We start from the raw sequence: 15,144 nt of genomic DNA on the forward strand, positions 1-15,144 counted from the left end.
TTAGTTAATAAATAAAGATTTTTTACTCTCAAGCGTTTTCCTTCTTATTTGAATAATTAGGTAGAACTTCGTAAGTCTTATCGTTTGTGGTTTATGAGTCATTAATTGTATTATGTTGGATACAATAGTCACTAAATTATAATTCATAAAACGATATCTACGCGCTCAAAATGTGGAATAGAATTCAAAATCCCCGCGCTCTATAGATTGGATTGGTAAACAAAAGAATTGCCCAAACTTGTCTAACAATAGTCTGCTCGTCATTTTATGGTAACGATTTAATAAACAATAGTCTGCTCGTCATTTTATGGTAGCGATTTAATAAACAATAGTCTGCTCGTCATTTTATGGTAACGATTTAATAAACAATGGATGTACTCGTCTTTTTAATGATGAATAATTAATGTGCCCATCACTGGCCCACCATTCCCGAAACAAAGACTTGTTCATACCGGTCAACAATAGTCTTATGACGTCAATTGGTCGTCATGGCAACCTCAAACAATACCTGCTCGTCATTTTATGCTAATATGTAATGAATAATTAATGTGCCCACCACTAGCCCACCACTAGCCCACCCAAAAAAGGGGTCGTGCCATCCCGCCTATACTACTCCAATTGTAATAGATAGAGGAAAGAGACTTGTTGTGGCATGGGGAAGCAGCTGTGAGGCAACACATCGAGATGTTACGCCTTTAAAGAGCATTCAAGAAGAACCTGATACCAAGCTCATCCTACACGCTTTCGACGCTGCTATCCATGGAACAACTGAGATCAGCATCCACTCCCCGGACAACGACGTCTTTATCCTTGCCTTGAGAAGGTATCCTGAGCTCTGCGATGATGTGAATTTTATTACTGGAACTGGTCCGCGGCGCCGACTGATCAAGTTAAAGCCCATTGTGCAGGCCCTTGGCAGATCGAAGGTTGCAGCACTACCTGGTCTTCATGCTCGTAGTGGTGCTGACGTTACAGGTAGCTTTGCCGGTAAAGGAAAGGTCACATGGTGGAAACTATTCAAGGAAGCGGATGAGGAAACCATTAATGATCTTGCAAACATTGGCACAAGAGACCAGCCAACTTTAGATACCTTTGCTGCCATTGAAAAGCTTCTTTGCCAATTGTATGCGCCCAACACTACCATTGTTCATGTTAGCGAGCTCAGATGGTGGCTTTTCAGAACAAAGCAGGCCCAGTCGGAGAAACTACCACCAACACAAGAGGCACTTTGACAGGCCATTATGAGAGGTAACTTTCAAGCATTGGTGTGGCGCTTAGCAGCAGTAAGGGGGACTCGCGAAGTCCCAGGAACCTATCACCTTTTCACGGGGATTACAGGCGTTAGCGTCTATATGAAACTTTTTGACGGCATGGGGATTACCCGTGTGAAGTAGGTGCGTTACACTGTTTGCTTTCTGCTGCTGTGTTTGCGAAGGTTAAAATATTTGTTTTATATACGATGCATGAATGTAAAAAGTTCACCAATGACTTCTGTATAATTTGCCTAAGATCCAAAGTTAACATACCCAAGCCCAAGGGTTTCTGGTGTTGTGGTAAGAAAATGCAAATAGAAGACGACACGTCAGCGCAGTGTTACGAATGTGGTAAGAATATTCGTAATGCCGTACCAAATGCTACCAGAGAGCAGTATTATGCCAACGGAGGTCGTAAGAAGACCCCATACAAGATAATAAAATACTTCCGAGACTGGATGAGTCATATCCAAGGTTATCGACCGGTATATTTAAACAACGAAGTAAGGAAGAAAATTATAGACCATTTAGAAGAGCCAACCCCGCAAAGTCTACGGAAAACGCTGAAAAAATTAAAACTAGGGAAATATTACAAAGCTATTCCCTATCTTTTGTCTGAAATTACCGGTAGGCGTATTCCTCATGTCCCAGATATGCAAAGGGCCGAGTGGTTATTCTGTCGGCTGGATAAGGATATTCCCTATTACCCTGACGTAATCTACGAAATATTCCAGCAAATGGACCCCAACCACCCGCTGTTAGAATGGATTCCGAGAAGATGAAATGTGCAGCCGAAATCCACCTACGCTTTTTTCAAAGCAAATGTCTACTGAGCGAGTTTTCTTCGTAGCTCCTCTTTTGCCTCCTGGTAGATCTTTTTGCGAGATTCCTCGGAAAGATCTTTTACGATGGTTTTTTTATTACCCGACTTTAACTCTCCGTATTTCTTTTCCTCCGCGAGGATCAAAGAAAACTCCACGTTGTCGATTTTACGGTCCCGCAGAGCTTGGGAGACTAAGTCGGCGATGGTGTTAGCCTTTGCTCTTGCTAGGGCTATATGAGTGTCGTGCTTGGATATCTTACCGGATAGTTGCTTTATAATGCCTGTCGTAACAGCGGAAATGATGCCGCAGGCGGCTCCAACGCTGGCCAAAGGAACGCCAACGACTATTCCAGGTCCGGTGAGTGAGGTAGCAACGCCGGTGCCTGTTAACGCCACGGACATGGAGCCCGAAGTTATCGCAATCTTATGCAGCGCGCTTCGGGCTCTAGCATACTTTTTCCTAACCTCCTCATAGTGTTTTGTTTGCCCCTCTAAGTAAGCCAGTATTAGATTTGCTTTATTAAGCCTGAAATTCTCCGCGTTTAATTCGTTGGGTTCCTTAGGTTAGAAGAGTGTATGGATTGTCAGTGCCTCGACAACCATGTTTCGACTACCGTTTTTTCGTGTCTCCGAAAGATGCCAATCCGTGTCCCAAAAGATGTGCAACCGTGTCCCAAAAGATGTGCAACCGTGTCCCAAAAGATGCCAATCCGTGTCCCAAAAGATGCCAATCCGCGTCCCAAAAGATGTGCAACCGTGTCCCAAAAGATATCTGGGACGCCTAGAAGAGTGTATGGATTGTCTTTCCAAAAGAGCGTATGGGCGCCTAGACGACCTTTTTTTGTGCGTTGTCCAACAAAGGCCACGTTCGTAGTATTTGCTTCTCCCCCTATATATAGAGATGGACTCCCAAAAGACTATTTCGACAACATTGCAAGAGATGGGCATACGTGCGAAGAGTAGGCTGCTAGCACATTTGCTGCTGGACAATGCCCACGACGGAAACCTACTACCGGACATATCCAAATGCGACTACTTGCGTGGAAACGAAGGTACTACCAGTTTGCAGCCGCTAGAAGGATTGCCGCCATTCGTAGACGACGTATTCGTGTATGGGTTCGTTGCAGAACAAGACTTGTATGGGCGGGTTTGCAGAAATGCAAAGGCAATAGTCTCGAAGATATCCATTGCGGCCACGGAAGCCTTTGGGGTATTCCTACCAACCAACATGGCGCACACGTGCAGGAAAGGAAACATAGTAGATCGTGTGGCCCATTTGTCCAACAAGTGGAATGCTCTGCACGGCGAACATGCAGCCACATTCGTAGCCAAAGTAGACACCTCCGAGTTGCCCATAGAAGCCGTAGAGAAAGGCATTGCCAAGTTCTCCACCTTGCTACAAGCACACGGATTTGGCATCTATTCCGTCGACTACACGCAGGATTTCTCCGGTACTTTGGACCGCAAGAGCTTGGTGCGCCGACTGCTGCAAATGGGCTACAAAGAGCAGGGAGAAGCTGGTTGTCGCGAAGGCACCATCTTGGACAATACACACCAAGTGGGCAACCACGTTTGTACTTGGGTAGAAAAGGGCAAACGGACGAAGATATACAACAAGATAGTATCCAACTTCGAAGCTGGAGAAGTGCAGAATCCAGTAGGCGCAAAGTTGGCAGAGTACGTGGATTGTCCGAACGAACACCTGCGTAGAACATTCCTGCACCCCGACGTGCAAAAAAGAGGATGTACGCGCGTGGAAATATCCATCTACAGCAGAGATTTCTCCAAAGAACACACCAATGCCATTGCGGAAACCATAGCACCGCTAGAAGACATATTCGTGGTGCAGCCGCCAAAAAACATGTGGTTGGCACTTGCCGAACTCCTAGACAGATGTTTGTGTATTTGCTGCGACGAGACAAAAGAAATCTTCCTAGCTTGGTACTGCCATGTGGGAACAGGTTGGATAGCCGGTGTGCGAGTTCGAGGCAACGAAAAGTGGGAGCAATGCGTACTTTGGACCATAGCAGAGTTTGGTCTGCGCAGATGCCCCATATTTCGCATAGACGTGCAAGAATTGGATCCAGTGGAAATAGCCCCGCTGCGATGCTACACGAAGGACTCCCCGACGGTGCTGGCAGAATCCAAGTTCCCCACCCGCGTGCATGCGAATGCTCCTACCATCGCAGACTTTCTCCCAACTACGGAACACGCGGAGTGGATATGGCGTACGAAGAAGGCACAGCGCTTGGGAGTAGAAAAGAGCCCATTCGGCATTTTAGAAGTGCCTACGGACCGCAGGATCTCCTTTCTATCCAAAAGAAGACGACAGCAGCGCCTGGAAGACATACGGGACGATTTGGAAGGCGACGAGTGGGTCGAAGCCACGAAAAGATACCACGCAGAACTGTCGGAACAAAAGCAGAACATCCTGCGGCAAAAAGAAGCAGACAGGCGAAAGATAGAAGAAGAGTTGGAAAAGCACAAAAAGCTGTTGGATAGGACTCGCCGGCGCAGCCGCAAGCTGTGCGAGTTGCTGTTCGAAACACATACGAAGGTACACCGCATGCAAGAAATTCCCCCGGGCGACTACAAAATACTAGGATACGTAGAACCAAGGAACAAAGACCCCGATTGGCCCGCCAAAGGGCACCGCGTAGTCCTACGCAGCGGCAAGGAAGCGTCGGTGGCTTGGGCTACGGCTGCAATGTTGGATGCATTCGCGGCAGGAAAGTTCGAAAGCGGCTACGTGCATACAGCGGTGCCGGGGGAGGAAATATTGTTGGAGTGGCAGAACAACGCAGCTACGATCTTCGTACCCGAAGGCCCCGGTTTGGACACCTACCACGAATTGGCGGCAAAGATAGACTATGCAATACCCAAAAATCCATCCAGACTACTGGAACTTCCAGCGCCGCCAAACAAAGAATGCGTGCAGGCGCTACACATGCAGCCGGGCGAATACCAATGCTGGAAATACGCAAAAACCACCTACAGGGGCAAAGAAAGAACCATCCTGTTCCTGTCCAGCCGATGCTCCGAGTGCGTATTGGAGGGCTGCACGGCGGAACATGCAACCACGCCCGTTTGGGGACACTTCTTGGAGGCGCAAAAAATAGACTGGACATCTCCACCGCCTTTGTACTGCAAGATAGGCAGGGAAAAGACCACCGCAAACAAAAGAAAGGATAGATTGGTGCACGTGTCCACCTAGGATATTGCATAGATCTTTTTGGACCACAGCGGCCTTCCAAAGTAGGTCTTCGTATTTCGTGTTGTTTTGTTGTGGGATTGCTAACAAGCAACAAGAAATACGAAAACCTTTTTTTGGACTCTTTGCAAAGATAGGAATTTGGAACTCTTTGCACTACTCCATCTCCGGAATTCGAGAGCTTGGTTTTTTTGGTGGCTCCCTAGGCTTTGGCGGCTCTGGAATATATTTGTACACGACTTTGGGTTCTTGTCTGGCGGCCCAAACAAGCGCTCCAATACCCAAAACGGCGAACAGCACATTCCCAGCTATCTGCCAGTCTATTTTTGTGGATACTTCGTCCACTTCCTTCTCTATTTCTTCCACCTCGCTGTTGTATTCGTCGCAGCCCACCGCATCCATCGCGGCCAGCAACTCTTCGCGAAGTTTCCCTAGATCGCCTAGCAATTCTTCTTTCGTCTTCTGTAGGTCGTCGAGGACAATAGCAAAAGAATCCTGCACCTCTAGGAAATGTTTCTGCAGATCCGTGGTTGGTGGCTTCTCGGGTATTGCAACCTCTACGCCATTTTCTTTTTCTATCCTGCGTATTTTGGGTATTCCTATACCGTATTTCCTAGCTACCTTCTGCAGCCCCATACCATTCTTTCGGTCTTCCAAAAGGTCTGCGATCTCCTCTTCGGATAGTATCTTTGGCGTGGCCATATATATCTACAACCACATGTTTTTTGTGTCTAGACACCTATGGATCCATAGGGTATTCCATGGACAAACACTATGGATCCATATGGTAGATACCTGTTTGTCCACAGATATAGCATGTATTTGTACATAGCTACGGGTATAGCTGCATACATGCTGGGAAAACAGCGGACAATACAAATACTTTTGGAAATCTTGGAAGGTCTCTACCGAGCGCAAAAGACAATACGAGGAATTCGCCTACCGGGCTACGTAGCGACTTTGGCACAACTACCACGGCGTCGATAGGGGAACGGATCGTTCCTCTCCCATCTTTTGGGGACACCAAAAAAAGGTAGTCGAAACATGGTTGTCGAGGCACTGACAATCCATACACTCTTCTAAGGCATCAAGTCGATTATCCTTTCTGCTCTTTGTTCGTCCATCGTCTCGTCTGTATCTCCCTCCATAAACGTTGTGAAGGCAAAGTCCACATCTAGGCGATCCAACACCTGAGTCCTGAGCTTGCGCACAGTTTTGTTACGAATGCTTTTGATGGTGTCCATCTATATCTAAGGAATATCTTTTCCTCCGTTTGCGGTACCCAGAAAGCAAACAGTGTAACGCACCTACTTCACACGGGTAATCCCCATGCCGTCAAAAAGTTTCATATAGACGCTAACGCCTGTAATCCCCGTGAAAAGGTGATAGGTTCCTGGGGACTTCGCGAGTCCCCCTTACTGCTGCTCGCTTGGACCTAGTGCCAGAACAGCATCTGCCCTCACCAGAAACGTTTGGCTGGAATTTGCAGAATGACAATAGGGTGCCTGTGATGACAACGCTACTTCCTGTACCAGAAGCTGTCACCCAGCTTTTTAGGTGTGGATGTACTAAAAGCAAATGCTCGTCAAGTAGGTGCAGCTGCGGAAAGACCAACTTAACTGCACGGACCTGTGCAGCTGCTCTGATAGTGATAGCGTGTGTGAAAATCAACTGGAAGATGACGAAGATGGTGATTATTTAGAAGAAATTGATTACGAGAGTGATGAGAGCGATAGGGATAGCGATGGCTAGACTGTTCACATAGCTACAAACTGATGTTCCTAACATGACACTGCTTTTTTTGTATAAATCAATAATAAAGGGAACTAGCAGCACCAAACATAAGATGAAAGATAAACCAAAAGACTATGTTCTCGTTTGAATTTAAAATTCAAATAACGCGCAGATCGAAGTAATTAAAGAATAATAGTTAGGGTGTTAGGAGTGTTTCTAACATTATATATAGAAGATATGTCCTGATAAGTTTTAATCGTATTCTCTGCAACTTTAGAGCAATTTCCCTGAACCAGAAAGCAAAGTAATACAATCGTATTATGAGAGCCTCGCTTCCATGCTAGCTTTATCACGTGACCATGCATATGCGCTTTTATGACATAATATCAACTAGCTCATTGAGAAACATAATCTGTATGATTGTGGTGCTATTTTGTTGAAATGGCGGAAAGAAATAGTCATTTTTAACTCAGATCCTCGTTTCCATGTTGGGATTTGACGTCACTTTTTGAAATCCCCCTAACACGGCTCGATGCAAGTTACAGAAATGCCACCAAATTTTTTCATGTCATTTAAGGTCCCCCTAACATATTTAGTTAGGTGATTTGTTTGCAGCTTGAAATTCCCGCTTGACTACACTTGCTGCCAGACTATATTTCTTGCTTGCTTATTTTAACTTTATTGACTTATTTTCTCGTTTTCTGTATATCGTAGCAAATCGTTCGTTTAATGTAATTAAAGATCAGTACGCATGACTGGGCATAGAAACGCCGTGGAAACCTTCAAATTGATAAAATTCGGGATATTATTGCAGATATTGCAGGAGATAGAAATCATTTTCTAATATATTGCATTGCAAATTAAGGACAACTATAGAAACAAAAATTAAATGTTTACCAAATAAAGGATGGGGATCACTGTTCTCGTTTTCAATTTATTTGGAAAATAAAACATGACAATCAAAATCGTTTTTTTTTTTTTTGTTTTTTTTCGACTCAAAACTGAGAAAAGTTATATTTAGTTTTGGATAGAACTTTTACTTATATTTTTGTTTATTTATTGTATAAAAGACCCATGCACAGAAAAATGCGCAGTGCAAAACAAGGAAATTACCTTAAGACACACAAATATTAATACAACAAATTACTTCGTAAACATGATAACTTGTCCTGATATTTATTTCCCTAGTTCACTCATGGAGTAAAATTTGACTCATCCAGTTGCGGATATATCGAAAATCCCAGCATTGCTGACATGGCTCACTGCGTTGCATTCGTAATAAATTCAATTACCATAATTTTGGTGGAACCTGAAGTGTGGGCAAATCTACGTTGCCTATTGAGAGCCTTAAACGGTCGAAGTAAGTATATGGATGGTTACAATTTTTTAAAATAATATTTACGTCATTTTATTTACTAATTTCCATCCCATTGGATTGCTGTTTTTTGTTGTTGTTTTTTTTGGTTTTTTTTTTTTTGTTTTTTGTTTTAATTCTATTCTAGTGCCATCCAGCTATCCATCTTTTTTTCAGATTTCAAGAGCACTTACACCTTTTGCTGTTCATTAACAGAAAATGTACATTCATTTGTGCCAATAGTTGTATCAGTAACGTGTAATGTACTTTCATCAACACCACAAGTAACATCATTAGCGCGGATCAACCTTCAGTAACGATAACTGAATATGCGTGTACATTCATAGGCATCAATGGACAATCAATAGCGCGTTTGTACATTCATATGCGCGGATTGTATTTTCTTGTGCGCGAAATTCAACTTCAATAACACCAAATGACAAACAATTGCATTTATGGACAATCATTTACCCAAAAGTGAAAATTCATTAGTGCTATTAGCATAATCATTGACAATCTATAACGCGTTTGGACAATCATGAGGGTCAATGTTATATTCTATAGCGTGGTTCTACAAACATTTGCATGATTCGAATGAACGATATTTGATACACATATTAACACGTTATTTGACACGTTATTGATATAACTCTTGGCGTATATTAGAGTATCTTTTCTGTTAATGAACAGCAAAAGGTGTATTATTTTCAAATTTCATTCTACACCTTTTGCTGTTCATTAACAGAAAAGATACTCTAATATAAGCCAAGAGTTATATCAATAACGTGAATATGTTTTCATTAACTCTACAATACACTTCATTAGTGTGGATTTAGCTTTCAATTACAATATTTGATTATTGTTGATATTCAGTATATTTAACTGACAAACAAAAGCTCGTTCAGGCATTGTGAGCGGGAACCGTATTGTCATTTTCATTGAAATAAATTTCGATAACACCAATCGACAGACAATTGCATTTATTGACAACCATTCACAAAGAACAAAAAAAAATCATTAGCGAAATTATCATAAACATTGACAATCTATTGAGCAAATAAAAAAACATTATTATGAATGTAACGCTGATTCTATTATGTGGTTTGACATGAATCGTACGTCTTGAATAGACGATTAGAGAAAAAATTCAATCAATGGTGTAATATCCAGATTACTTCCGGCTGTCACGCCATGTGTCACATGACACGTACATGTAATTTAATCGTGTGTGTAGTTAGTTGTGTGAGGAATAAAGCACGAGGACGAATGACATCAAAGTCTCTATTTATTGTGGATTCTGCGGACACAACATTGGCGACGAGTGAAAAAAACAAGCCAGAAAAGTCGATTGAAAAAGGTCCTCAAAGCTTAGTGAAAAGGAAAGTCGAACAGGGCCAAATAAACACAAGAAATGAAGAGAAATGCCGCCGCCAGAACCAGAAGCGAGCGCCGCTCAGGCAGCTCAAGCACAACAAGTAACAGTTATTACAGAAACTAGAAACCTCAAAACACCTCCATTTACACCAGGAGAGGACCAGATTACAAAAGGAAAACGCTGGGAGGAATGGCTAGAAGAAATTGAACGAGAATTCAGTTATTTCAAGATAAATGATCCGACTGATCTGAAAGATGCCTTGATTATTTATGGAGGGAAAGAAATCGCTAGATGAGAGAAAAGTTTGCAAAATTCTAGCGCAGGAGAGATGAATGAATACGAGAAGTTGAAATCGAAATGAAATGAGCATTTTCTACCCAAACGGAATAAACACCATGCTAGATATAAATTCCTTGTCATGAAACCTGAAGCTAGTGAGACGACATTAGCATATGCCGCGAGGCTGAGAGAACGGGCGATGGAATGTGAGTTTGGCGACAATTTAGATGAGCGAATTTTAGAACATTTAATTCAAACAAGCGAGAGCCGCACACTGATTCAAAAAACCATAAGCAAAAAGTGGAATCTAGATCAACTCCTAGCAGAAGCAAGTCAAATGGAAGATACTCTCACCATGATAAAATATATGAAGGAAACTTCAAAGGAAATTGCGAAAATCACAAAGCACCACAGGTAACCCACAAAGTCCAAAGAATTACCGTGCAGACAGAGGCGCGAACAGTGCGATAGATGCGGACAACAAAAGCACGTTAAACCGCAAAACTGCCCTGCCCGAGGCAAAAATTGCATGAAATGTCATAAGAGAGGCCATTATGCAATAGTTTGCAAAACAAAACCGTTTACAAGACCTCAAGAGTACAAGTGTAAAACGGAGAACCCAAGAAAAAAACCAGTGAAAAAAACCACTACCGAAAAGCAACAAGACTCGACCAGCTAAAACGACGAATTCTTCCAACACCTCAAGCAACAAAAAAGTGTCGAGTGGAATCAACAGGCCAAGAAAATAACGGTGAGAATTGACGACGTTGATGTCGGAGTTGAACCTGGCAGTGGCGCGGATGTCAACATTATGGATGAGCATCAGTTCGAAGCGCTGACCCATGGGTCCAAGGAACCGCAGAAACAGCTGCGCGAAAGCAAGGTCAAGCTAAATGCACTGCAGTACAGATTACCTGTAAAAGGGGAGTTCAACGCCATCGTGAGAAACAAAACCAGAGGAGTACACACAACTTTCATCGTCGTTCGAGGACGGATTAATTCAGCACCGTTGATCGGAAGAGCCACTCTTACGGAACTTGGCATGTTAAGGATTGACCCAGAAGGCACCCTAGCTGAAGCAAACAGCTTAGGAACGCAACAGGACTCACAGATCCGAAGGATCGCAGATAAGAACAAACAGCAGCCACAGACGGACATCGACGAGATTGTTACCAGACACAGCAAGGTATTTGAAGGTATCGGAAGGATACGAGACAACAAGAGAAACGAGGAACTGTATGTTAACTTCAGCATGAAACCAGAGGCAGTACCTGTAGCCCAGAAACCAAGGCCGGTCGCCTACCATCTTAAAGAGCCGTTGAGAAAATGGCTTGAACAAGGTATTGAGGAAGACATCTTCGAAAGAGTACCACCTGGAGAACCAGTCACATGGTGCTCACCCCTAGTGGTTCAGCCTAAACCCAAGTTCAAGGACACGCCAAGGGAAAAATTAGAGCCCAACATGATCAGAGCAAGCGTGGATCTTAGAGTACTAAATGAATGCATGAACAGGAACAGTATAACCCAGGGACCGATCGTCGAAGATTTTACCTACAAGTTTCACGACTGCAAGATCTTTTCTAAGATGGACCTGAGACAAGGCTACGACCAGTTACAGTTACACCCAGACTCAAGAGCTATAGCAACATTCAGTACCCCATGGGAGCCAAACGACTCGTGTTTGGAGGCAAGTCATCACAAGATCTATTCGATGAGACAATATACAGAGTATTCGGCGATATACTAAGATGCCTAAGCCAGCACGACGACATACTTATCGGAGGGCGCAACCTAGAGAAACACAACCAGACCTTGGAGCAAGTGCTACAAAGAGCAGCAGATTTTGGAGTCACCTTCAACCGCGACAAGTGCCAGTTCGGCGTGGAAGAAATATAATTCTACGGATATAGACTCACAAAAGACGGACTGAAGCCAACCCCAGACAAGGTTCGGGCCGTGAAAGAGTGCAAGCAACCGAAATCCAAGGAAGAAGTGAGAAGCTTCTTAGGAATGCTCCGGTATCTCTCGAAGCTCATACCGAGGTATTCGACACTAACAGCACCGCTAAGAGAGCTAACGCACAGTAACACACAGTTCAGATGGGCAGCAAAAGAAGAAGCCGCCTTCATCAAGCTGAAAGAGAGCATTGCCAGTGAGAATACAGTAGCATACTTCGACCCAAGAAGGTCAATCACTGTAGCAAGCTTCCATGAGGGACTATCAGCGGGACTCTTTCAGGAGACACCCAAGGGACTGCAACCCGTACACTTTATCAGCAGAACCATGACGGAACCAGAGAAAAGGTACAGTCAAACCGAAAAGGACGTTTTAGCCATCGCCTGGGCTAAAGAAAGATTCCGGATGTATCTTATCGGGGCACCAAGGTTCAGAATCATTACAGCCCACAAGCCCCTGTTACCTATGTTCAACAAAGCAACGGCCAAAATGCCACCACGGATCGAGAAATGGATCATGGGCATGCAGGATGTGCACTTTGAACCCATCTACCAGCCAGGGAAAGATGAGAAGGATCCACTAGACTTCTTGTCAAGACATCCATTACCGGAGACTGACAACGAAGAGGTAGGAGCAGTAGTCAAACAAGTCACTGAAGTTGAGCACGCCGTTATTCTCGACAAGATACGACAAGAAACAGCGAAAGACCCACAATTACAGAAACTACGTGACCGAATGCAAACGGAGGATTGGGAACACTACCGGAGAGACGCAGATATCAGTCCATTTTATCAAATAAGGCAGGAACTGTACGAAGTCGATGGAGTTATTCTTAGAGACAATAAGATCGTTGTGCTAGCAAGCGTTCAAAGAAAAGTGGTAAAAACAGCACACAAACTTGGACACCTAGGCGTTACAAAAACCAAGCAGATGTTGAGGGAGAAATACTGGTTTCCAACCATGAACAATCTAATAGAACAAATGATCGGACAGTGTTTCGAATGCCAAATAACCGTCAAGGAGAGGACACAAGAACCAGTCAAACCGTCTACAATTCCGGACAGACCGTGGCAAGTCGTGTCTGTAGATTTCGGGGGACCATACCCAGACGGTCATTATAACCTAGACAAGAGGACTAGGTACCCTGAAGTAGAAAGAGTCTACTCTACCGCATACAAGCTAACGATGCAGAAGCTGAAGAAGATTTTTGCTCCTTACGAACACCGGAGCGCTTGGAGAGCGACAACGGACCACCCTTTAATTTAGCAGAATTCGAGAGATTCGCTAAAGAAGAGGGATTGCATCACCACCGAGTGACACCACAACACGCAAGAGCCAACCGAGAAGCGGAAAGTTTTATGAAGATGTTAAACAAAACGGAACAGATCGCACACTTACAAGGAAAGGACAGCAATATAGCGTCACAAGACATGTTGATAGGGTATCGATCGACGCCACACCCCGCCACCAAGACTACACCCTACACGGCAATGACAAATCGTCAGATTAGAACAAAACTGGACCACCAACCTAGAGAATTCCAGCAGGAAGCAGACCTACAAAGGACCATAACAAAGAACGACAACGAGTATAAAGAGAAGACCAGGAAGTACACAGAGAACAGATATATCAAAGAACACAGTCACGTATTAGGAGATTACGTCCTAGTTAAACAGAAGAAGAGAAACAAGTGGCAACAGCATACGAGACTGCATTTTACGTGATATATCGCATAGAAGGATCTACCATATCAGCAAGAAAAACCACAGACGGCAATGAAATACGACGAGATGCCAGCCACTTCAAGTTAGCTAACTCAGTTGTACAGAACCTTGAAGAAAAGGAAACTGAAGTGCAACAACCGACCACAAGAGAGAAAGATTAGAGAGAAAAGATCCTACTTGAGTTGTTACGTAATGTATTTGTAATGACGTGACCTTATGTAAAGAGGTCAGTTTGACAGAGTTTGAGTTGGTCTTGATTAAACAAACGTTGAAACACGAAACATGAGTCACAAGAAGAACAGGATGACACAATGCAGACTGCTGAGAAACGAGCTGAACAAAAGGACACCCAAGACAGAACAGCTTCGGATCGCAGATCACCCCAACCACCACAAAGCGAGAAGACCCCTGCAAGACCGCAACCACTTGAGATGCGAGCAAGACCCCAGAGGAACAGACGAAGACCAGCTTACCTTAGTGACTATCTGACTGATACCTAAGGGACATTTAAAAAGACATTGTTGAGTTATCACATTCAGAGAGTGCATGATGAGAGAGTGTGTTGCACGATACCTGCACTGATACCTAAGGGACATTTAAAAAGACATTGTTGAGTTATCACATTCAGAGAGTGCATGATGAGAGAGTGTGTTGCACGACTTCAACTTCAACTTCAACTTCTTTTGTTACACTCAATTAATAATATATATATTTAGGCACTGCCTAAAAGCGGAGCTCCCGATACGAAAGTCACAGGGAGAACAATTTGAATGAAACTGAAAGGTAAAATATACGATTATATGCTAAAAAACACACACCTGAATTCTTAAAGAACACTTCTTGATCCATATCTTTGACTACATGAAAGTTGATTAAAAATTTTTTTGATCTACAACTTGTCCTAAATTTTTTTCTGTGCATTTGAGAGCTGCATTTGTGAGTAGCTTTGCTTTGACATCAAGCGGGATTCCTGTGTTGTGTACACGGACGGACGGACGGGAGAACGGACGGACGGACGGAAGTGACGTCAGCCAAGCCATGAAAAATCAACTCGATTTTTTCTTAAGTATGGTGCTCCGCTCGCGTGGGCCTTCGGCCCGCACGGGAGCTCCGCTATAATAAAGCAATTATTGAATTCGGTTATCGCATAATATCGTAAATTATCAAGACCTCGGCTGTGAACAGATTAAAACGTGTCTTTCAGAAAAACAGAAAACTAAGGAGTTATATATGCAGAAATTTAAGTAAAAACACTCCTAAGTCATCGAAAGTTCATTGTATCAGAATTGTACAAAAAATGAGAAGGAAACCAATATTTAGAACAGGAAAACTTAACTCTTCAATGAGATATGTTTACAATTCCAGTACAGATAAATATAGGGATAAATATATTCTATACTTTTTCTTCTATGTACGCTGTCTTTCGCCTGTCATT

The 15,144-nt window shown here is 43.4% G+C and overlaps 1 protein-coding gene across 5 annotated transcripts in view; it reads left to right on the top strand.

Moving 5' to 3' along the window:
* The window catches only part of LOC116299022 (interferon-induced protein 44), an 84,180-nt gene that overhangs the window by 56,450 nt on the left and 12,586 nt on the right, over positions 1–15,144 (top strand). For 3 of the 5 annotated variants that reach the window (XM_089034635.1, XM_089034637.1, XM_089034634.1), the window contains one exon: positions 8,210–8,381. In XM_089034635.1, coding sequence (XP_088890761.1) covers positions 8,210–8,381 — 172 coding nt within the window. Of the gene's footprint in view, positions 1–8,209; positions 8,382–8,552; positions 9,027–14,425; positions 14,493–15,144 lie in introns of those variants that run through there. The other 2 variants (XR_016120569.1, XM_089034636.1) reach the window with 2 other exon arrangements.

The sequence above is a fragment of the Actinia tenebrosa genome, unplaced genomic scaffold, assembly GCF_029948245.1.
Source record: "Actinia tenebrosa isolate PJP-AT-01 unplaced genomic scaffold, QUT_ActTen_1.0 PGA_scaffold2__45_contigs__length_23673736, whole genome shotgun sequence".
NCBI lineage: Eukaryota > Metazoa > Cnidaria > Anthozoa > Actiniaria > Actiniidae > Actinia > Actinia tenebrosa.